Source organism: Mesoplodon mirus, assembly GCF_964341445.2.
Source record: "Mesoplodon mirus genome assembly, chromosome: 5".
Classification (NCBI taxonomy): domain Eukaryota; kingdom Metazoa; phylum Chordata; class Mammalia; order Artiodactyla; family Ziphiidae; genus Mesoplodon; species Mesoplodon mirus.
Window position 1 is genome coordinate 119,975,279 of NC_138980.1, and position 26,010 is coordinate 120,001,288.

General features: G+C 41.4%; 1 protein-coding gene across 2 annotated transcripts in view; it reads right to left on the reverse strand.

The window, feature by feature from the left end:
• Positions 1-13,202, reverse strand: part of RASGRF2 (Ras protein specific guanine nucleotide releasing factor 2) — a 245,172-nt gene extending 231,970 nt beyond the window's left edge. For both annotated transcript variants that reach the window (XM_082621256.1, XM_082621255.1), the window contains exon 1: positions 12,584-13,202. In XM_082621256.1, the coding sequence (XP_082477382.1) occupies positions 12,584-12,871 (288 nt within the window). In that variant the 5' untranslated portion in view covers positions 12,872-13,202. The remainder of the gene's footprint in view (positions 1-12,583) is intronic.
• Between the last annotated feature and the right edge of the window lie 12,808 nt (positions 13,203-26,010).

Sequence of the window (26,010 nt, forward strand, 5' to 3'; positions counted from 1 at the left end):
CCCTCAAAATATACACCTCACCACTCCGTAGTGGTATAAAGATAAACATCTGTAAAAAAAATCTTACAACTACAAAATGAAGTTTTTGTTTTATTTTCTTCAAAAACACCATATTCAAAGATGTTCTGAATTAAATTGATAAAATAAGGGTTAGTTGTGATTTGACTTCTTAGTATTTTATCATTACTGAATTAGAAGTAATTAACAGATAAATTTCCAGAAAAAAGAAACAAGATAACTTTTCCACTGCTTTGAAAGGAGTTTCACTCATTTTTAGACTCACTATTAAAACTCATTTCTAAGTGGTAATGACCAGGTAGCTTGTTACAGACCCTCACCTACCACTCCAACACACACACACTAAGAACAATTAGAAAAGCTGCACACAACACACACACGCACATACACATACACACACACACACACAAAATAATCCATTTGAAAGCATCAGTGAGCTAACAAGGCAGCCAGGACCTTGTTAAGGTCTAAGATATCTAAGGAGTAAAGACACCTTAGAGAAGGGAAGTCAACTAGTGGGCCTGACAGCCTTTGAAGTTTTTCCACTAAAGGAATTTGCCAATTTCTAAGTGGTACAGAGCCAAGAGGCTAAGAGACCAGGCAGAAAGCGACAATTAAGAGGCTGGAAATCAGCACTGAGTTTTTGGCAGTCCCATGGGGCATGTAAGAGACCAAGGAGGAAGGGGTTACGTAAACACCCAGAATTCCTGATAAGACCTTGGAAAGGCTATACTACAGAAATTAGGACAAACTGGAATAGTGTTCTCACAAACCTGAAACCTAACTTTCATCAGCTCATTCTCAGAATGGATTAGTGTAAATTACTCCACATTAATGCCTGCAAGAAAGCAAAAGTAAATCCTCTCTGAAGGAAAACACATCATGCAGAGCCTAAAATTACCTCTGATTTTTCAAACACAATGTCCACCATCCAAACAAAATTACAAGGCATGCAGGTGACCATTAGCTTACAGCTGAGTGCTTGTCAAAACTGACCCATAGAGGTCTTGTAACTCTCCAGCCTGAAATTCCCATTTTGGATGAATCAGTTCAGACTCAAGAACTAACAAGGTGCGAATGGCTAAAACCTTGTTTGTTCAGTGGAAAAGGTATATTCAAGAATGTAGCTGGTCTGGCCCCAGAAGCATCTCAGCTTTACATTTTAAAAAGTAGCAAGTATCTCTCTGTGGGGAACCTTATCTGCTCTGCTACCTGAGGCAAAGCCACTGACTCAATAGGGTCCTTGATTCACAGAAATTCCCTAAATATCTGGGCCCGGTTCACTGATGGTTTGGCTAAGCTGAAACCCAGTGGTATCCATTGGGGTGCTGTGGCTAGTCAGCCTCAGTGTCAGCTATGCAGAAGAAAAAGCAGATGTAGTTGCTCCAGTCAGAGGGTAGGGCTCAGACTTTTGGGCTGGTGCCAGTGGCAGAGCTGTTTGGTCTGCCACTTGCAAAACTATAGACTGTAAGATTAAAGAGACCCTTCTTTGGAAACATGAACCTGGGAACAATCCATGTCTGCTGACTGAACTGTATGGATCAGTCATGTAGATGTCCACAGGAAGGACTGTGGAATCAAGGGCTGTGGAATCAACTGGAATCAAGCTGTGCTGGAGCCTGACTCTGTTTCTAATGCGGAAGGCTACCACTGCAGGGCAGACTTGTGATGCCTGCCAAAAGTTGACCCATTTGTCTCACAATGGGAGAGGCCATGTCACAAGGGGTGCAACCCCTCCCACTCCTGGTAGATTGGCTACACCAGACATTCAAAGCCCTCTCAGGACTAGCAATGCTACCTCACCACTGTCGATACTTTTTTAGGTTACTGGTTAGCTGTTTCCAGTCACACCATTGTGGCCCTTGAAACTAATCTGTATACTCAACAATGGACTGACTGTCCAACCCTTTCTCCCTCATTCCCTCCTGGTCCATATACTTTAATAAGGCAGTTTGATCAGTGAGTGCAGGTATTCCAAGAAAGGGGTCATCCCTTCTTGGCCACTTCCTGGGTAATGATCAGGACAAAAGGGGAAGAATTACAGGGCATTATACAGATATATTTTGAAAACTGAGGATTCTGTCTTAACCAGCGCTGGTCATGATGCATTTTTCTTTCCCTAACAGCACCCCCAGGCCAGCCTAGAGGACACAACCTACAGGTGGCAGCAGAGCTGAAAGGGGGTGTCAGGGATTCAAGCTTAACTCTGGTTAAGTTTTATAAAAGTACCTTGTCCCTCTTGCACCTGACCCTTCCAGATGAGAGGTGTAGGTGCGAGTTGGGGACGACTGGAAACAAAGTGAAGTTAGAGCTTCTGAAATGGGACACCCAGTTTTGTGAATAACACTGCTATGAAAATTCTTGTACAAGTCTTTGGTGCATATACATCTATGCATCTCTAGAGGAAGAGCAACAACCCAACACCTGGGGAGGGAACACCTCAGACCCTAGAAGGTATGAGGGAGAAAAGAACATTACGATTTTTTGTCTTTTTGAATTGCCCCCGGAGCCTTCCTCCAAAGGCAAAACATCCAAAGCTGCTGCAAGTGCATTCTGTTTTACTTATGCTGCATCTTTTGTGATGCTCTTGATTGCTTTGACCACAGAGCAGCAAGGGAAGACTCCAGCTCCTGCACCTTCTACACAAAGCACCTCCGGATGCTGTCCCCATCCCCATTCATTTCATGGGCAGAAAAATGCCACAAAGAAAAAGACAGATAGCTTATACGACATTAAAGTTTTAAACTTCTCTTCATCAAATGACACCTGTCAGAAAGTAGAAAGGCAAACCAGAGTAGGAGAAAATATTTCCAATACATATAACTGACAAAGGACTCATGTCTTCATATATACTAAGATGAACAAGCTGATGTTCAATTATTTTTGATATTCAAAAATGGCAATTCATAGAGTTTAACTTAATATTTTAAAACTCCTACAGATCAATAAGACAGCTCGATTTTTTTTAAATGGGCAAAAGGTTGAACAAGCACTTCAAAACAGAGAACAATCAAATGGTCAAGAAATACCTGAAAAAGTGTTCAACCTAATTATCAGAGAAATGAAAATGAAAACCAAAATGAGATACTGCTACACACCCACTAGAATGCTTAAAACTAAAAAGACTGATAATACCAAGTATTAGCAAGAATGTAGAGCAATTGGAATTCTTATACACTGCTAGCGGGAACATAAATTGATTTACCTATTTCGGAAAACTGTTTAGCAATAATTACTGAAGTTGAATATAAGTAAGTCCTATGAACCAACAAGTTCATTCCTGGGTATAATACCGAACAGAAATGTATACATGTATGCGCACAAAATAGCTGTACAAGAATTTCCACAGACATATTATCTGTAATAGCTTCAATCTGGAAACAATCCAAGTGTTCCATCAACAGTAGATAAAGAATGGATAAAGAAACTGTTGTATACTCATCCAGTGGAATACTACAAAGAAACTGAAAAGGAATGAATCACAATACCCAAAGACATCGATGACTCTCACAGATATGATGTTGAGGGAAAGAAGTCTGACACAGAAGAGTACTTATTGCATGAGTCAATGACAAAGTTCAAAAACAGGCAAAAGCAATCCATGATGTTAGAAGTAAGGATTGTGGCTACCCATGGGTAGGAGCATTGAAGAGGAATAGACATGAGGTTAGTTTCTGGAGGGCTGATCATGTCAATGGCTTGATCTGGATGCTGCTTACAAAAATATATTCACTTTGTGAAAATTCAGGAAGCAGCACACTTACGATTTGTGCACTTTCCTATATGTATGCTATACTTTGAAAAATATGCTTAAGTCATTGTTAAAAGAACAACATTCAATAATTTTTAATATTAAAGTATTAAGAAAGGAAAGAGAAATTATGAACATGAACCCTTAGCAACACAGGAGGCCTATCAGGACCAGAGGACAGAAACTGTCTTACTGGAAAGATCTTATTGATAAGGTAAGGATGTACAGCTACTACTGAGGGAAAAGAGGGTGGCTTAAATGCATAAATATTAGTTGGTGAAAATAATATTTACTAGCTTGATGAATACACTGGACATGTCAATAATAATGTCTCTCACACCCACCAAACTTTCCATGAAAATCCCTCACCCACAGTCCCTGCTGTTTGACAGCCAATTTATGGACCGGTCAGAGACCAATGGTCTTGTCTAGCCCCCAAAATGTGAACCGAGTCAATCAGATTCTCTCTCACAGAAAGACGAGCTTGAATATACTGAGTGAATAAGAGATGCTGCAGTGAGAACTGAAGCAGTAAAAGCAGAGAGAAAGGGGCCACAATATGTTGAGTCAGTATCACGAGGGGCACAGCAGCCTGAAGGACGGGAAGCAGAAATTATGAGAAAACAGAAGCAGTAAGGAACCAAAGACGCATAAACACACTGAAAAACATGTTAGCCAGTACCAATGTCCAAAGCACAGCTAGGTCACAATAAATGTAGAGTGGTACTTGCCCTTATATTGCCCTACAATATTCCCACTGTCCCCCACCACACACAGAGGTGCCCATTATTCAAGACAACTTGAGTTCATATCTCTCCCTTGTAATCAAAAGAGCCTAAGGCAAGGGCTTCCCTGGTGGCGCAGTGGTTGAGAGCCTGCCTGCCGATGCAGGGGACACGGGTTCGTGCCCCGACCCGGGAAGATCCCACATGCCGCGGAGCGGCTGGGCCCGTGAGCCATGGCCACTGAGCCTGCACGTCCGGAGCCTGTGCTCCACAAAGGGAGAGGCCACAACAGTGAGAGGCCCACTTACCGCAAAAAAAAAAAAAAGCCTAAGGCAAACAATCATGTGACAGAGACCAACTCACCCTAGAAAAGCTTAGCAACACTAGAGAAAGCAAACTGCACACTTGATTAATGAAACCTTAGTAATTGCCTTAAAATAGCATTGCCTACTGTTGGGTCTCAGAATTGATTCTGAAAGATGGAATCAGAGGAGAAAGCACTCACTCAACTCTAAACAAGACTCTTCCAGCTGCTGGAAGAGTTTGGTAAATGCACTTCAATAAAGAAAAGAAGATCCCTCAGTAACAGAGCCACCAATAATTTAATTTCTTCTAGAGTGTGGTCAAATCATGAAAATACCTCTACACCACGATCATGGTTAAAACTGATTTCAAATTTTTCTTTAGGATTTAACATGCCAGAACTTATTTAAAAGCTAATTCTACTACCTTTATGTCTTCACAACTACTGTCTCAAGCTTTCTCCTTTAAAATGATATCAAAGAAACAAAAAGATGATGACAATTACAGTAACACACATTAAAAGAGAAACACATTACAAACTATTTCCCGGATCGTTCTTTTCAGAGTTACACCTAGTACAATCTTCAGCGCCAAACAAGAGCTATGCCAAAACCCAAAAACTTCCTTATTTACAAGTGAAATAATGATGTCTGGGATTTGCTTTAAGATAGTTGAACAACAACAATAAAAAAAGGCATGTGTGGAGAAAAACAGAGATAACAAGAAAGCAGAAAGCTGAAGATTGTTGAAGTTGGACAATGAGTATATTGGTGTTCCCTATACTGTTCTATTTTGTCTGTGTTAAATTAAAAGTATTTTTTAAAGAGGAAGGAAGGAAAAAAACACCTAAGTGACCCTAGTAATGAAAGCAACAAGAAGAAAATCAAAAAAGAATTATATTAGAAAGGGAGTAATAGAAACACCAGCTGACAAATGTGCTATGTATGTGCTGCGCCCTGTGTGGAGAGCTTGGCATGGACTGTTGCCTATGAGTCTCCCAACAACTGGATGATGTAGGTACTATCGTGATCCCCATCACAGGCAGGGGTCCAGGCTTAGAAAGAGAAATCGCTCATCATGTATCTGGTAAGCAGCTGAGCGGAGACTGAAACCCCCGCGGTTTAACTCCTGAACGGAACCATACACAATACTACCATCTGACCTGGAAAGTGATATTCTTAAAGTTAAAAGAAAGCAAATTCATACTGGATATGAGTGGCCTCCTATACCTATGCATCACTGACATTATCTTGTTATGACTCCTGTAAAGAGTTATGAGGCTCCACAGTGAGCCTTAGGCCAGGCTACTACCTCCCCATTCCCACATTTCTAACCCAGGAAACCTCCTAGCTTTCCAGTTGTCCCTCTATTTGACAGCACTAACCCTCCTGTTTACATTAGTCACACAAATGGCATGAGTTCATAAATACAGTTCGGGAAATGAATCAGGCATTGTCTACATTAAATCATAAAATGACAAAACAAAACATTTTAGGAACCTGAAAAGAATGCGAATACCAGTAACCAGGGTCCCTCAGATCCCTGGCTGTTTCCATCATCATCATTGGTCTCAGCAATGTCACAATGGTAAGTATGGGAAGAGCTAATAAAAGAAATTATGGCCTACATTTAAAAAAATGAAGCACTAAAGGGTCAATAAATTTTATTTTTAAGCATAGCTTTTCTTAAGGTTGTTTTATTTGTATCTTCTCAGATCTTATGAGAATTCTATTTTTCATTAACTTACTATACTCTGATGCTATAACTTATACAGCCCTCCCCAACTTTCTCATTTCTTCCCTTACACTTCAAAAAGAAAAGAAATATTATTTAAATAAACACAGATCAACTCAAACTTGGTTTTTTTTTCTGCCCTCTCCCTAAAAGTATATTTGAAGCATTTTGTATTCACTATGAGGAGTTTTAAGAAAAATGATTTGAATCTTCATTTTTCGTGAAGCGTTTTTCCAGTGCTAGTAAAAAGGAAAAGTGTGAGAACATGTGCTTTCTGCATCCTTGTTCCACTTTATGATACCAATGTTTTCTCAAGTAAAAGAAAAAGGAAAACTTGCTGCTGTTTGGGTTTTTTTCCCCCCAAAATATACACACAATCATATTTGAATTCCTTGGGCAAAAATGGTAAAATATACCCTTTGGTGGAGCCAAAATAATGTATTTCTAACTTCACAATCAGCTAATATTTGAAAATTACACCAACTGAAATGTAATGAATAATTTTGGAATAATGGTTAATTTTTAGAATAATGGCCAAATATTATACAGTAACCAAACATTTACCATAGTGCTATATTGATACCTAACAAATACCGTTTCTAGTTTTGTTTCAATATTAACTAAGATTTTACTATACATAGTCTTGAATTAAGATAAACTAATTTCAGAGAGGAATTTATACCGTGATTAACTTAAAATCATTAGTCCTGTAAAATAAAGCACCCCAAATTGTACACCGATTGGATTTACAACTCATGTCTTGAAATACATGTCTTAATGATACAAATAAAAACCTATAAACTCCAACATATATAACTGCATAACAAATGTTTAATATTTAATGATGGAAGATAAACTCAATAAACATATACACATACAAACACATATCCCTTTCTTATAGGACAAACAAACAGGCATAAAAACATAAAGCTACTTTAAAATTGTGAAATTGGGATTTCAGACCTGAGTGAATCCATATTATTTGTCAATATGGTTTATTTCATTACAAAATAATCTTAAATACTAGCTTTTTCTATTCTACAAAATTAAAATTATACTGATGTAGCATGCATATTTATTGAAAAATATGGACAAGGTCAACTAAAAAGTATAATCTGCAGTAAACAAACAGCAATACCAACAACTGTTTTAACAAACTACCAATATTTGCTTGCAAAAACCAGAAACATTTACTTATCCTACATGCTTTAGGACTTATCATCCAATGAAAGAAAAATATCTCTATTTTTTAATTCCTGAAAGAAAGTAAAAAATTTGTTATCACACTACAAATATTTTCCACCATTTAGTAGCGCATTTAGCGCTCACTTATTAAAACCCACAGAAAAATACTTGTCCCAATAAAAATTCATTTTTATGTACATCTGTCACATCAAAGATGGATTTTTCTATGTAGAATTCTTAACGATGAGTACAATAATATAAATAGTAAGGTTTAGTGTAGTCAAAATTAAAAGAACTATATTTTTCTAATCCATAGGTTATTTTTCTTCACTTAAATCTAAATTGGAAGAATGATTACAAAGTTCAAGTGATAAATCATTTCTTTCCTAAATTACATTTTAAAATGTTTTACAAGATTTAACAAATACTTTTATTCCATTTGCCCTTTATTTGTGTTCAATAAGCAAACACTGAAAGGGAAACACTGAGTTTGTTATTATACTTCAATTAAACAACATGAACTGGAACAAAAACCCATGACCTACACTCCCCACCCTCTACAAATATTTCAGGGCTTGCATGCAGCTCTGCCTAATTTGATAAAATGATTAAAATCTTCTGCTGGTGGACAAGTTTGGAAGGCTAAAATGACTAGCTAGAAATGAGGTGACAGGGGAAATCACATAACCCTTAATCCCTTTAAAATTAAATCAACACGTTTAATTCAGCACTAATATGACAAGTATCTACTACTTTAAACCTCCAGAACTAAGGAGATATTCCACCCACCTACCCACCCACCGCCCACCCCCACCGAGACAACTGAAATCAGGCTGAATAGACCACTTAACATTCCCAGGAAAATAAGAGTACAGATGGCTTTGTTCCTGTATGTCTCTCCTGCTAGCAGGCAAGACAGATACAACCACTTAAACAGATCAGGCTAATTGGGATGTGTATTTTCACCCTCAGAGCAAATATTTTTAAAGATTCCTTACTGAAGTAAACAAATGCCATGTAAAACTGTTTAAACATAAATCTCATTTTTCTTTGAAAATGTAATGGTCTGCAATTATATTTCTCAAGAATCGAACCTGTCCTGTAAACGGTTTTTAAGGGGAAATAAGAATAAACAAAACAGTGATTCACATACTACAACCCCAGCCCCTATTCCACCCAAATTTGAAATTTCTTGAACCTCAGTGGATTTAAATAGTCTCCTTAATAAGGCACTCTTCAAGATTATTCAATCTTCATACCTAGAGTTGGACTTTGGTCATCTCCTAAAACTCTTTAAGCCTCAGTCTTATCATACATAAAAATGAAAGAACATTACCAGTCCCCAAGAGCTGAAGTGAGGTTCAAGTTAGATTCAATAATGGAAGATAACACTGAGCTTGGCACATAGAAGGTACTTATTACATACAAATTCCCTTCCTCCTTAAACACCTTCACCTGGAACAAAAGGTAAGCTTTTCATTTTCCATAAATGGAGCTCTTTTAGAAAGAAGTACCACCAACACACATTTTCGAGAAAATGAACATCACTTAAAAATTTCCATAACTGAACACATTTTGATTATATCACCATAACTATCCCTAAGAAATAGCTGCTACAGAAGGATGATAAGAGAGCCTTGCAATCTCCCAAGGACCTTCCAAAGTGAAATCTTGGGACACTATTGAGAAAATGGAGCAATGCAAATATTCCTTCAACCTATGCACATTTGGAAAGTGAAAAATACCTTTCTTTTTTCTTCTTAACTGGAAACAGTTTAAGATAAAATAGTCAAAGAAAGGAAGGAAGGAAGGAAGAAGGGAGGGAGGAAGGGAAGGAGGAGAGGGAGGGAGGGAGGAAAGATGGAAGGAAAGAAGAAAAAAAGGAAAAAACCTTAATTTTCTTTTGTCAACCAACTTACTTTGAATTATTATTTAGAAGAAGCAAACCAATGAATGTTTTCTTCTTATAATTTACCACAGTTAATTAGAATTTTTAAATTATTTGAAGGAGAAATAGAATTTAAACTGGCAAGAATGATTAGAGGCATTTTATAGCAAGAATTACATCAACTGTCACTGTCATTACAATGTGTCGCCCTCCAATATGAATGATAAGAACGTCTTTGTCTCAAGCAGTCATGTTTCTATAGTTTTGCACATCTGCTGACTAGATTATCAGAATATCCACTTCAATCACCTGCTTGGCCTTAACTACTCAGATGCAGTGTTTATTACAGAGACTGATAATCTTTAAATCTTGTGAAATTGTCTTTCACATCCTGTGCACAGCAAAAAGCTCACACTCTCTGTTATAATCTTAGAAATAGGAGATGTCATTATTGGAAGATAACTCAGGAATCATCCTAGCCAAACTCTTAATTTTTATTAACACATCTGAAAACAGATTTCATTAATAGAAAAAACAGAGGAAATGTTAAGAGATTTGCCTTTAAGAAGTCACACAGAAATGGTGGAGGAAGCCCATTCTGCCTCCCTAAGTCCTGTTTCAAGCCCTAACCTTCAAGTATGTTTATGGGGTTGATGGAGACATATATGTGGAAAGTTCCAGAAGCATATTTGGAGAAGCAGACCTTGACAGGATCCCTGCTCAGCGCCTCACATCCACCCTCTACCTCACCAGTTTCACAGGTCCACCATGTCTAGGTGCCTGAGATGAAGTGAGCACATTAGCAATACAAATTAACTGAAAGAGAACCAACTGCATAAACTGTAGATTTAAGGTAAACTTTTTTTTTGTTTCTTATCTTTGCAGTTTCTTCTTCATTCTTCAAACACACCCAGACAGACAGTGTTACACAAAAATATCAGTCTGCTAAGCCAACCCAAGTCACAAAAGCATGTCTAACACAAGACAAACTGAAAGATTTCCCAATCCAACTCCTAATCCATTTTGGAGTGCTTGCTTCTCTACATCTCAGTTTTACTACAAACACCAAAGGTTCTAATTTCTAACCTCGAAGAGATGTATAAATGATTGAGAAATACTCATGACTTTTATGATGATAAACAGAGAAAAAAATTCTTAATAAGGGGACCTTTTTAGGACTTCCATTAGAAAGTGGCATGAAAGTCAAATTAGTTGGAGGTTACATTTCTTTATAAAGTATAGTTTAAAGAAAATTGTCCTGAAGATGAGAGTCTGGATATTCTTCAAGTAGAAGAATCTGGGTTTTCATATGTTAACAGGTCAGACAACCATGTTAAGGTGCAACAGGTAACAACTCCCCACTCTCAGCTCATAACAAAAGTGGCTATCTCCTGATATTATTATAAACACAAAGAGAAAAAATTATTTGTAACTGAGTCAATGATGTATCTTCAGAATAATTTCAAGTACCCTATTTTAGTATAGACATAATAACACTTTAAAAACCTACTGGTTTTTGCTCCCATGGGCCTTGGAACACATGCCTTAAAAAAAAACTCACCAATGAAAAAGAAAAAAAAAAAATAGATCCTGAAAAAAGTCTCTACCTATTTCCTCAAAACCCCTCCTCCTGCTCTCAGTTTAATTTCTAAAATGCCTGACTTGAAATTTAAACTTATATTTCCAGTATCTATATCTACAAAATTGGAAATCCGTTTTTCAAAGAACTCTCAACATGCCCTCAAAAACCAAAGGGAATATTTTTAAATTTTCGGATGTATAAGTGTTATACCAAGTTTAATCAGTTAAGTCTGAATGATTTATAGTGAAACCAAAGCGAAAAAAATCAAACTTCTGGTTGATCTAGTTTTAGCTCCTCTTAATTTTACACATTGTTTTATGAGCCCCCAGGGGTTATGTAGGCATTTTACTCATCTTTCCATCGCTAGCGCCTCTCACAGCCGCCCTCGGGGATTTGCAGTAGAAGCTGTTTGGCCTGACTTACATGGAAAATTAAGCTGCTAAAAATTTTTATGCAACAACAAAGACCATCAGCCTCTTTTTTTCAAGGTGGAGATCTAGAAGCAAAGTGAGAACATTTGGGAGCATAAAATTAGTCTGCTTTAACTTTAATAAGAAATGGTGATTGAAAAAAGTACAAATTTCGCACTTGCAGGAATGGGAGGGGGGGCGGGAGTTACTAAATCTGGAGTGTTTTTTCCTCCCTAAGTGCAAAACATAGCAAAACTAATAAAATTATGACCCAGAATAAAAAGGTCACATTCATTTTCAAAGCATTCATTTAAAAGTATACAGAAGCGTTCTTTAAAAATGCCCGCATATTTACACATAGCAGGAATGTGGCTACCAAATATTAATCCTGAGAGAAACGGATACACATTTACCTTCATAATTAGACACAGCAGGCCAAATGTTAAAGTAAACTGACATAAACCACAAAGACAGATTGAAAGTGACCAACAGAAAGTGCCCGTCCGTCCTGGGAGCCCCGCTTGTGCCCTGCACAGCCATTGATCCAACATCTGCAGGCAAAAAAACCTACACTCACTAGCCGGGTGACGGAGAAACCAAACTTTTACAAATAAGTTAGTTCCGTCTTGCCAATCTACACCCAACAGGTGTCAACACACATCGCCACACAAAGTCCTTCCGAACAAGGTGTAAAGAAGCAATGTAAGGTTAGCAAGGAAGCTGCAATGACCCGACAGCTTTCGGGGTCTCGGAAAATATAAAGCCGAGCCCCTATTCCAACGGATCACAAGGAGACGGACGACAAGGCGGGGATGGAGATGGGGAGGCGGAGGAGGGGAGCTGTCCCGCCACAGACGCCGCAGGGGAATCTCGAAATCTCGGAGGGTGGTCCCACTGTCGGATCGGGCCCTGGACCTCTGGGCTTAGAAGAACTGGGTATTGCCGCGGCCGCAGGCAGGGAGACGGGGAGGGGATGGCGCGTGGTACCTGCTTATCCAGAGCGTCCCGGGCGCCGCCCGGCCCGGCCCCGGCCCTGGGCGGCGCGAGTGCCCGCTCGCAGCTGCAGCCCTCCAGGAGGTACATGCCCGCCGGGCGGCAGCTCTGCTCGCCCTCAAAGTAGAAGAGCACATTCTGGTAGAGGGCGAACCACTTTTCGTGCCAGCGGCTCGCCTCGGTTGCCTTCTTGCTCAGGAAGCCGCGCTTGGTGCCCTCTTTGCGGGCTAGGAAGGCCAGGTACAGGGCGTGCCCCTCGTTGTAGCGCACGCTCTTCTGCATGGTGAGGGCGCTGGGGTCTCACCCCTGCCTCGCGGCCATCTCCCGCCGGCTCGTCCGAAGGCGCGCCCGCTCGGCTCCCGACGGCGGACGACTCCCCTTTTCCGGGCGCCGCGCACAGGGCACGCCGTCGGCCTTCCGGGCGCGGCGCGGCGCGGGTCCGAGGGGCGCCGGGCTGTGGTCGGGGCACGTTGTCTTCCGCCACCGCCGCCCTCCCGGCCGAGCGAAGCCCCCGGAGCCCCCGACGCCCGCGTGGAGGGAGAGTGGCCCCGCGAGGGCGGCCGGCCGGCCGTTTCTTTGCCCAAAGTTGCGGGAGCCCGAGCCCCCGCGGCGGGCTGGGGCGGCGCGACGCGCCGCAGCCTGTGGAGGACTGTCCTCGGGCAACTCGCTCCGGGAGACAGAAGGTAAAACGTCACGTGGGAGATCAGCTGTAATCGGCTTGGAGACCGATTTAAAGGGCAAAGTCAGCGCGGCGGCGGTGACGGCGGCGCAGCCCGCTTAACCGCAGCGCGCGTCCCTCCCTCGCCCGCCGGCCAGGCCGCTGCCTCTGCTCCGGCCGCGAAGGGGCGGTTCGCGCAGAAGTGGAGGCGTGCGGCGACCGCACACACCCGCTCACACGCGCGCTCGATCGCACGCGCACACACACACATACACACAAGTATATAGACTCACAAACACAGGCAAATGCACACTCACAGGGTGCGCACAGTCCAAACACTTGGCGTTTGCACAATTACTCACACGCATACAAACAGGAACACACAAATACACAGTCACAGACACCACACACTCCAAAACACACAAATATATTCGCACAAATACACACAATGCAATACTTAACACAGAAAATTATGCACTCACATATATACAAATAACACCCACAACGTGCATTCCTACACACAAAAATACAAACCCATTTACAAATACACACGTAGGCAACCACACACATGCACACACTGACACGCTCACCCAAACACACATTTAGACACACAAATCATACACTCATCCACACGTTCAACCACACGCACACAATATAGACACATGCACACTTTTACACTCATACACACACCCATACAAACTGCACACAAATACACACCCATACACAGCACGTTTATATTCACACATTCATGGTCATACACTCTCACAGACAAATGACCATATACAAACACATACGTGAACACACACATGAACACACAAATGCACGAACACATTCACTCAAAAGTACACACAAATAACATTCATACACAAGCAGTCACAAACATACAAATACACATTCATGCAAATTCATACACTTCCACAAACCCACTGACACAACACACTCACCTGCCACATCCACATCCTCACACTCATCCACGACTGTGTTTCCATGGCAGTGGGTGGAGTCACAGGATGGCTTTGCATAACGGGCAACCTTGACTTTTCCACCTGTACTTGCACAGCTGTATTTAAAACTCGAGGTGAAGGTTAACGAGTGTGACTCTCCTGTTCCCAGAAAGGTATCGGATGCTGTTGGTTCCCTGTCAATGACCGTGATTTCTCAGGATTAAGATGAAAGAGACTAAATTTTAAGCAGAGTTTTCAACCAGGAAAAAATACCCAAACAGGGAGACTTGTGGCCCCTGACAGAATCGATTCCTCAGAGGCCACGTTGTCATAAGTTCACTAGATACCCTTGCTGGGACTGGGATTCGTTTGATAAATAAATCTCACAGGTTCAGCCAGAAAACCAAGACCCCTAGTATACAATATAAGTGGAAAAGAAATGATGTGCACAGCAGCTGTGAGAGAAATCTAGTGAACACTCCAGGGAGTACCAGTGTTTGATTCTGCTATATACATTTTTTAGTCCCCTTAGTCACTTATCATAAAAATGGTTTGTCAACGTGTTTATTGTTAAAGACAAAATAATAATGATAATAATAAAATCCTTTTCTGGGCCATGAATCTGCCACAATACACCTGTCTTGTACCACTAGTTGTGAGTTCATTAACTGGTAGTCCAGGGGTTCTGCTGTAAGCTGTGTTTTTGCAGAATATTTTAACCCTGCCTCACTGAGCAGCTGAGTGTTTCCATTTACCTCAAAAAAATCACTATTAAAAACTATAAAATAGGGAAATTGCCATTTGAAATTACAGTATGAGCACTGTGGTCATTTTCCTTTACATATTTTTAAATATCTAAAGGACAGTGCTTTGCAGATTTGGGTTTAACTCAGCTGGGAGCTTGCATTGTTCTTTAGAGGAGATACAAGTATAGAGACACTAAGTAAATGTGGACAAGGTTTTGAGCCAGATTCTAGATGCAGAAAAGATGGCAATTGCCTCAGGAGGCTTTTCATTGCCTTCTCTGTGATCTAAACCCCATGAGCGAGTTGACAGCAGTGTAGTTGATGAGCTCCATTTTTGAGTGGAAACCATTAAGGGTGTGAATTCAGTACAAAAACAATTTTGCAATGAGTATTTAGAACTCCTAACCACTTGTGTTTTTTCAGATGTGAAACTTTTTTTTTCCCAATAAGCAATGTCTCTGGTGTTGAGGCTAATTTCAGTGCTTATTTATCCTTTCTGTCTACTCAAATATCCTTTGATTTGAACCACAAGAAGTATTCTTCTCAACCTCTGGTCTGTCATCACTTCCTACCATGGATGGTGTTGTGGCCATCATATGCCCCCTGATAGCAAGAGAAAGGAACTCTGATTTCTTCCAAAATTTGGCTGGTGACCATTATGGGTTTTAATTATGGAAATTCACTGGGAGAACTACTTATTGATCACCTGTTTATATCTTCAACACTATATTTAAGTGATGTAGAGGATATAAGGAAAAGACTTTGCCACTGCCCCTAGGTGCCTAGTCTACTGGGAATAGGATTTAATGTTTAGGCACTTCTCACCTAACTGTTCCTCCAAGGCACAGCTGCACCACCCAGTAGGAGAGCTTATGTGCAGTAGGTATCCATGCGATTCGTAAATATTTCCCAAATTAATTTAATATTTGGTCACTGAATTATTAAAGAGGGCACACACATTAGCAAACATTAGATCATTCTGTAAGACTGTAAGAGATGGAAACAACCAAAAATTCCTGGACATTCTAGAGAAGCTATATCCAGTGACTGCCTGATGGGCATTTGCGAGCTTTTAACTTCCTTCATTCATATGGAAACTGCACCCCTGGAATGGTGCCATCTTGAAAAACAAAGGGCCAGGAGGTTATGTAAATGAGGATGCTTTTCCTCCCAGCTGATCAAACAGGCTGGCAAAAAGGACTGTGTTCCAAGTGGGTGGAAACAAGCTCTTCTATGAATTCATTATTTTTCCTTCTTGCATTTCATGGACTCTTTCCCAAAAGGGTCCATTTAAGTTGATTTTCGAGAACAACAGTGCATTTCTCACTGATAATGATGAGAGTGTCCTCTTTGACTTTTTCTAGGCAAGTTAAGAGAAAAAAAGTTAGCGATGAACTATCATATCTGGAAACCCTAATTACTACTTGTAGAGAGAGACGATTTCCAGATAATCTGACAAGAAAGGAAGGGAGGGAGAGAGGGAAGGAGGAAGGAAGGGAGGGAGGAAGGAAAGAAGGAAGGAAAAGAGAAACTTTCGTCTGAGTTGTCCAAAGCTATTAAGGTTGGAGAGCTGGAGTAGGGGAGCTCCTTCTACATGAATAGAACCTAATCCATAGCTTTTCCAGATCCATAATTCACGCATGAGAAGACATCCCAGGAGAGCTCTGTGGTCAAATACTATTCAAAGGTTAGGAGGACAGCAGGCAAGAAAGTGAAGAAGCAGCAGGCAGGCAGGGCCTGGAGAGCGTGGTATCCCAGAAGCTAAGTAAAGAAAGTGTTTAGAGAAAGAGGGAGTGATCAGCTGTATCACATGCTTCTTTAATGTTAAGTTAGATGCTAACCATTGAGTTTGGACAAGGAGGGGATTGTTGGTGATGGTGACAACCATGGTTTCAGTGGAGTGGTAGGGCTAAAAAGACTAAATGGAATGGTTCACACACGTTACATATATTACACTCAAAATCCAGGATGCAAATCCAAAACTGTTTTAGGAAAAACTCTGTCAGTCAACTTACCAGTATGGACTTGGAAGCTCAACACTCAGATCATCTCATTCTCAGCAGAGCCAGCTGTAGGCCCCTATAGGTAAGTGCCAGGAACATTCTGACAGGTCAGGTCATCACGTGCCCCAGGACCGCCTACACCTGAGTGAGAAGCACTGCTGAGTTTGGAGAAGATTCACTGCCACGGAAGAATGTGCTACAGGGAAAGACACCTGGTGAAACCCTGTCACGGTCACACAGCTGATAATGATAAGATTGAATCCAGCCTTATCACGGTCAACTGCTTGTCCAAATGGTCACAAAGTGGGGCTATCTGGCTGCTTCAGCAAGGAGTCTCTTTATTCTTCTCTGTCCCACTAAAGACTGAGCAGATATTCTTGGTGGCTCTGTGTCATCTTGCTGGATTCAGTTTCTCCTCACGCTGTAGGTGCAGGTGCAAATGGGGTAGGGCACAGGCTGTACGCTTTTGCTTAGACTGAACTCTGAAAGTTTTGAAACCTTGGGGATAAGAAGTAGAAAAGGAGTGGGTGAGGCTGTGGGAGTGATTTGAAAACCATAAACAATTTTCTGTCTCTTAGGATCTGGAGCCTTGGATTCCCCTTTGGTGTAGAAATTATTCCTTCATAAGAAGCCCTTTAATAGGCTCTTCAGTTCAGAAATACGAAGCAAATGCCCTCTCATCATTCTGGGAGAAAACTGTGAAGGGATCTCAATGCGAGTGTTTTGGCTCAAAAGCTCAGCATTCTTTTGTAATACATGTTATTGTGTGCATAGGTACTCTAGGAAGAGATGTTTCTTTTTCTTCTGGCAAAGACTGGCTTGATACAGAAATAAAAGCACTGCTCTCCTCTCCTGGCATGGAGAGGACTCTATTTCCCAGCCCTTCTTACCATATAAATGGGTTTTGGCCTAAGGGATGTGGGCAGACGTGATGGGCACCTCCTTCTAGATCTGGTCAGGATCATCTCTGCTCTCTCTTCTCCTTGGTAAGAGTAAAGACACATATTGAAGTCAACAGGGCCACAAGAAGCCACAGTCCCTGAGTCACTGCATGGCTTCGAGCTGCCAGGAACAGCCCAACCCATGTGACATTGTGACATAAGCAAAACATAAACTTTTGTTTTATCAAACCACAGAGATACTAGGTTTGTTGTTACAACTAGTGTTAACTGCCCTGATACATTTCTCTGTGGATTTAAAGTTCATTATACTATAAACTGTTCTTTGTACTTTTTAAAAACAGGCTTATTGTGGTATAAATCACCTACAATAACTGCGCATATTTAGAGAATACTATTTGATAAATGTTGACATACTTGTATATCCATGAACCCATAGCCACAATCAAACTAACAGACATTTCTATCACTCCCAATAGTCTCCTCATTCCCCTTTGAAATTCTTTCCTTCCCACCCCTCCTTCCCCTTCACCCCCATGCAAACACTGGTCTACTTTGTCACTGTTAGTTTGCATTTTTTAGAATTTTATAAAATGGACTCATACAGTATGTAGTCTTTTGTCTGGCGTCTTTCACTCAGCATAGTGGTATTGAGATTCATCCATTTTGATGAGCTTATCAATAGTTTATTCCTTTTCATTTCTGAGTACTATTCTGTTGTATGAGTTCATCCATTTGCCTGTTGATGGACATTTGAGCTGTCCTTTGGATTAACCTAAGAACACTAAGATTTTCTCCTGTATTTTCTTTCAGAAGTTTTCTGTTGTTAGCTCTTGTATTTAGATCCATGATCCAAAGGTATGAGGTATAAATTGAGGTTCGTATTTTTGCATATGGCTATCCAACTGTTCCAGCACCATTTGTTGAAAAGATTATTCTTCTCCTATGGAATTACCTTGGCACCCTTGTCAAAAATCAATTGGCTACACATGTGTGGGTCTATTCCTGGACTGTATTCTGTTCCTTTGATGTGTCTTTATATATATATATATATATATATATATATATATATATATATATATATATATATATATATATACAAATTTACATTGATATGTAACTTAACACCAACTTCACACTGTCTTGATGAACCTTTTAAAAAATCTTAAAAAATCAATAGTTTAAGACATTAAACTGCATCTCCTTCTTTAAAATTGTTTTGACTATTTGAAGTCTTGCAATTCCATACAAAGTTTAGATTCAGATCACAAATTTCTGAAAAAAAATTGCTGGGGTTTAGATTGGGATTGGATTGAATCTATAAGTCAATTTGGAGAGAATTGACATCTTAACAATATTGAGCCCTCCAATCCATAAGCATGGTGTATCTCCCCATTTTAGGTCTTCTTTAATTTCTCTCAGCAGTGTTTTATAGTTTTCAGTGTACAGGTCTTGCACAACTGTTGTCTAATTTATTCTAAGTGTATCATATTTTTTGATGCAATAGTGTCTTAGCTCAGGCTGCTCTAACAAAATACCATAAACTGGGTGGCTTGCCAGCAACAGAAATTTCTCACATCCCAGAAGCTAAAAGTCCAAGGTCATGGTGCTAACATGGTTGGGTCCAGTGAGAGTCCTCTTCCTGGTTGCAGACAGTGGACTTCTCGTATCCTCATAGGGTAAAGAGAGAGAGCTTTGGTCCCTTCATTGTCTTATAAGGGCACCAATTTCATTCATGAGGGCTCTACCCTCATGGTCTAATTACCTCCCAAAGGCCCCAACTGCTATTATCATCACATTGGAGATTAGATTTCAATATATGAATGGGGGATGAGGGTGGACACAAACAGTCAACAACAAATAGTAAATGGTATGTTTTAATTTATTTTCTGGTTGCTCACTGACAGTATATAGGTATAAAATTTAGTTTGACGTTGATCTTGTACCCTGAAACCTTACTATATTCACTCTTAAGTTCTTATAACCTTTTCTTTTTCTTTCTTTTTTTTTTAATATTTATTTATTTATTTATGGCTGTGTTGGGTCTTCATTTCTGTGCATGGGCTTTCTCTAGTTGTGGCAAGCGGGAGCCATTCTTCATCGCGGTGCGCAGGCCTCTCACTATCGCGGCCTCTGTTGTTGTGGAGCACAGGCTCCAGACGCGCAGGCTCAGTAGTTTTGGCTCACGGGCCCAGTTGCTCCGCGGCATGTGGGATCTTCCCAGACCAGGACTCGAACACGTGTCCCCTGCATTGGCAGGCAGGTTCTCAACCACTGCACCACCAGGGAAGCCCCTTATAACCTTTTCATAGACTTCTTTAAGATTTGCTACATAGACAATCATGTCATCTGTTAATAAAAATGCTTTTATTTCTTCCTTTCATATCAGTATGTCTTTTATTTCTACTTCTTGCCTTTTGCTATGGCTAAGACCTCTAGAAAAAATGTTAAATAGAAGAGGTGAGAATGTACATCCTTGCTTTTTCCTTATCTCAGGAAGAAAGGATTCACCAGGTATGATGTTATCTGTAGGTTTTTCATAGATGCCCTTAATCAGGTTGAAGAAGTTCCCAGCTATTCCTGGTTTGCAGAGTTGTTGTTGTTTTTTAATCATGATTGGATATTGAATTTTGGCAGATGCTTTTTCTTACGTTCATATGGTTTTACTTTTTAAATCATTCAATATGGTGAAGCAATAGTTTTAAGTAATAGTGTTAAATAGGCCTTGCATTCCTAGGATAAGCTCTACTTCATCATGATGTATCATCTACTGTTAATCCCATACAGTGCATCTTTCATCTCAAACATTAGATTTTTCTTCTCTAAAAGTTTGATTGGGTCTTTTTGTCTTCCATTTTCCTTTTCATCACACTCATGCTTTCTTTTACCTTATCAAACATATGGGGTATATTTATAATAGCTGTTCCATCAATTCTGTCATTTATGTCATTTCTGGGTCTGCTCTTATTAATTACATTTTCTCTTTCCTATGAGCCACATTTTCCTGAGTCTGCCATTTTTGGTTAGATGCCAGACACTGTGAACTTTACATTTTCAGTTCTGTTGTTCTCACTGTGTTTGTTTGTTTGTTGTAATATACTCTTTTAATTTTTTTTTTTTTTTTTTTTTTTTGCGGTACGTGGGCCTCTCACTGTTGTGGCCTCTCCCGTTGCGGAGCACAGGCTCCGGAAGCGCAGGCTCAGCGGCCATGGCTCTCGGGCCCAGCCGCTCCGCGGCATGTGGGATCTTCCCGGACAGGGGCACGAACCCGTGTCCCCTGCATCGGCAAGCGGACTCTCAACCACTGCGCCACCAGGGAAGCCCCTCTTTTAAATATTTTTGACTTTGTTCTGGAACTCAGTTAAGTAACTTGAAAATAGTTTGATCCATAGAAGACTTATATTTAAGCTTTTTTAAGGAGGTTCAGAACAGCCTTTCATCTAAGTTAGTTTGGCCCACCCAGTTGAGGACTCTACTTCATATTCCTTCTCTTAGGTGATATTTCTATTCTGACTACTAGGAAGTAGTGTGAACTCTGGAGACTTTTCCTCTTGCTTCTCTCTGGACTTTTTTTTCTGGCCTTAGTCATTTTCTCACACACATGAGCTGATCTGAACTCAGCTAAAGACTGGAGGAGAACCTTCTGCGGATTTGGAGCTCTCTCTTTATGCAGCTCTCTCCTCTCCAGCAACCTGTCCTGTGTATTCTAGCCACTGGCTTCCCTGAACTCTAAATCTTGTCTCTTCAGCTTAGTGAGGCCACCAGGCCTTCTCTGGGTTCTGCCTTTCAGGGCCACAGCCTGGCAACTCTCTCCAGGATGGCGGGGGAGTGGGGAGGAGGTGGCACTTGTAGGGCTCATCTCGCTTGCCTCCCTTACTCAAGGATCACAGTCCCTTCCTGCATATTGTCCTGTGTCTGGAAACCACTCCTTCATCTATTTTGTCCTAGACTGTGGTTGTTTAAGGCAGGAGGTAGAAGTTCTGTCTTCATTCTTGAGAAGTTATTTGGCAGTTGCTCATAGGTGATGAAGAATTCATGTTGCTAGGATATCTACAAAGTAAAAGACAGGTAGGAGCTTCAACCCACATGTAGGAGAGACTGAAGAGGAGCTGCACCAAGCTCGGCAGAGCCTCACTGTCGTTTGGACCATTGATGTCCTCCCTACCCGAGGTGTGTTATTTAACACCAAAGACCACAGATGGCTCGTATTGGACTATTAAGTCCCATTAGAGCCTTAAAATAAGCCCTCATGGTAGGGCATGTGTTTTCTCCAAATGAGAGTGGTTCTTCCTTTCATAAAATCACCCTGAGAGGAAGTTGATTCTAGGACAAGTGAGAACTGAAGAGGAAAGGTTTGTGTCAAAGGGAGAGAGAAACTTTTCTCCAGCAGGGAACTCCTAAGTTAGTCTCCATGTTAATATCTACGTTCTCTGTTTTGTCGGAACCCTGTATTCTCTGTTCTGAGGGAAATGAAAGAAAGGAACGATTCCATCATTGAGATGGGGTGGTAAAGGTGAGTGGTGCTTCCCCTTACCAATCTCATTTCCCACTGGCCTGGGGGTGGGCAGCGGCCCATAGTTGCATGGAGGTGATTCCAGCTTCAAGGAGACACTAGACAAAGGTCCCTGGGGCTGGCAACTGAATGAGGAGGCTGGTGCAGGAGACCATACGCAGATCTTTTGGTGAACCCTCATAAGGAAGCACCCCAGTGGCCTCTTAGCAATTATTGAGATATAATTGACATATAACATTATATTAGTTGCAGGTGTACAACGTCATGATTTGATATATGTACATATTGCAAAGAAAACATTTTGAGATGGCAACGTTTCTACAGTCAACCGATGGGGGTATGAAAGCATGATAATCAGTCTAGATATTAACAGACATGTTTCCTATTTACCCTCCCTAACTGTTGGTGTCTAGATATACACAAAGAGATGTGTAGGGTTGGTGGTTTTCAACCTTAGCTGCACATTAAGGTCATGGGAGCTTTTAAAAAAGACCAGTGACTCTGCCCACCCCCAGAAATTCTAATTCAGATTACTCTGGGGTATAACTCAGGCATCTGCATTTTCATAAGTTTCCAAGTAATCTGAATGGTTAGCTAGGGTTAAGAAGCACTGCCCTAGGCCTTTGAGGCATATATGCCTGTACAAAACCATTCATCTCACCTGGGCCTGCACAGTAAAACCGCTTGTCTTCTTCCTCTTCATTTTCTTTCTTACTCTGCCAGGATCCACTGCAGGCTGCCTGGTGACTACTGCTCCTCTCACACCCTCTCACTACTCTTCTTTGTCTATTTTTCCTCAATCTGTCTTATATTGGGTTATTTCACCTATATCCACAGCACTGTGCCCTTAAAAGACTAACCTCACCCAGCCATGAACAGCCAATCAGAGAGCTGCTTTCCTTCTGGGTGTCAGCCTCCATAGCCAGTCAGGGAGCTACTTTGCTTCTACATAGCAGCCTGGTCAATCATAGCACACATTGGCTGCGAGTTTCAGAGCCTTGCTTCTCCCCTGAAATCTGGTCTTCACAGGGTTACCACCTTGTCGCAGGTTGCCCAGGACTTCCTGGTTTTCGCACTGAAAGTTCTCCATCCTTGGAAACCCCCCAGTCCCCAACAAATGAGATGACTGACCTCCCTAATCCTGGAGCCACTGCATGACTTCTTTGTTCCCAAGAGCTGTTTTTTTGTTGTTGTTGTTGTTGTTTTTGAGCTGTTTGTTTTTTAAGGCCATTGAAGGTTCAAGTCCATCTGAGTACTTGAGGGTGGAAGTGGCAAGTTACCAATGACCTAAGACTTACTATCCTGGAGCTTATTATCAAATCTTTATGCAGTTAAATTTCCATAGTTTATTTCAAATGGTAAAATTATCATGTTCAGTAAATGTGTCAGAGTCAAAAACACACATAGAGTAGCATATGTTTGCCTGAAGCAAAGAAAATGAGATTCTGAACTGCTAGTCTTAGTTCTCAAGTAGTATGGGAAGATAATTTTATAATGTGGATTATTATTATTTGTGCGGACTTGGGTAAAAATTATTTTTAAATGTATACAAAGGGGCTTCCCTGGTGGTGCAGTGGTTGAGAGTCCGCCTGCTGATGCAGGGGATGCGGGTTCGTGCCCCAGTCTGGGAAGATCTCACATGCCGTGGAGCGGCTGGGCCCATGAGCCATGGCCACTGAGCCTGCGCATCCGGAGCCTGTGCTCCGCAACGGGAGAGACCACAACGGTGAGCGGCCCGCGTACCGCAAAAAAAAAAAAAAAAAATGTATACTAAGAATAACAACAGGCGCGTACTTTATATTTGGAAAAGGCATTTACTTACCAACCACTAGCAAAGCATGTGCTCTGAATTGATTTTCCAGTGCCAGAGGTGGACTTTGGTGCTCCATCCACATTCCTAGGGGCCAAGAATAGACATCTGGACCGAGGAATGCTGTGAGGGGCAGAGTGATGCTCACACAAAACCTAGAAGTGGCAGTATGCAGAGACAGCATGGGCCTCTGAAGGCCACTTAAGAAAGAGAAATTCCACCATCTGTGAGTCATCACTTTGAGTTTATTATTACTATATCCCTGTGCATTTATTAAAAATGCATATACTCTCAGTAGGGGCACACACCTTTATGTGAATGCATTTATCAACTCATATGCCTTCCTAACAGGATAAATAGAGCAGCCCGAAAGCCCTGGATCAAAAGGAGGAAAAATTGGAGGGAGGGAGGGGAAGAGAGGTGGAGTGTGACATTGAATTCTAGGCAAAATATATAGTTAAAAGAATTGGGGGGAGGGATATGGGGAGATCTTATATCATCCAGGATCCAGTAAGGAAAATTTGAATATTTTAAATAGAATTTAATTCAGGGATAGAAGACCAAAGGAGTCAAATGGGGTTCAGGGTGGAAACTCCGAGACTAAGAACTGCAGGAAGTCAGTACAACTTCTGGGCTGTAGAGACAAAGGGAGAAGATGAACTCCTGGGCACCTGGAGTACCTGGCAGAAGCTGGAATCTTGTGGGCTTGTCTGGCAGGAGCTGAAGCCATGGAACAGACTCAGCTATTGCTGCAGACACTAGCCAAGGCAGAGATGGAGGAGAGAAAGAACTTGTTTACTCTCTCCTGCCTTCAAACTCACCAGTGTCCCTTGTTGGCTGAACTCACCCTGAGCCTGGCAGACAGATGCAGAGCAGGGTGAGGGCAAGAAGTGAATGTGAGAGCAAGCAGGCCCAAGACTGGCAAACGCCCGAAAAATATCTACCTCTCTGCTTCATGAGCACACCAGTGGCATGCTCTTAGCACTGGGTACTCCAGCCCTAGATTTCAAAACATACAACCTTGAAGGCAGCTCTCCAAAACTCCCAACCCTATTCTCCCAAACTAGAAATAAGTTTATTCTGTAACCAGCTGAATGGCCTCTGTGACCCAGATCATCAAGAGGTCAACTCAGGGCTTCCCTGGTGGCACAGTGGTTGAGAGTCCGCCTGCCGATGCAGGGGACACGGGTTCGTGCCCCGGTCCGGGAAGATCCCACATGCCGTGGAGCGGCTGGGCCTGTGAGCCATGGCTGCTGAGCCTGCGCGTCCGGAGCCTGAGCTCCACAACAGGAGAGGCCACAACAGTGAGAGGCCTGCGTACTGCAAAAAAAAAAAAAAAAAAAAAGAGGTCAACTCAATAAACATTTAGCAGCTTCTTACATGTTTTGGTGGTGATGGTGGAAACAAATAGGAATAAGACTCTAGAACCTCCAATAGTTTCCCATTTTAAACGAGAGGGCAAGCAAATACACAACTATTTATAATGCAAGACAAGACAAAAGGCCAAAATGAGTTTTCCCTGTGGCCATCAGAAAAACAAGGTGGCTGAGCTAGATGATTAATAAAAAGAGAGCCAAATCATAGTTCATAGTTTGTATTTTCCAGGCTGGTGAGTTACGGTAAGACTGAGTACAGGAGAGACTTGCTGAAACTGATTAGGTGAAATTCTTTAGCACAAGTCCACATCAGATTCCCCGACTCAAATGCCATCCATCTCTCACTAGATAAAGCCCAAGTTTCTCCCCTTGGCACAGAGGGTCCTCTGTGACCTGGTCTTGATTCCTGGTTTGTCTCATCTCCTACCACTTCAAATATTAATCTCCAGGAACTTTAAAATTCAAATTTTAA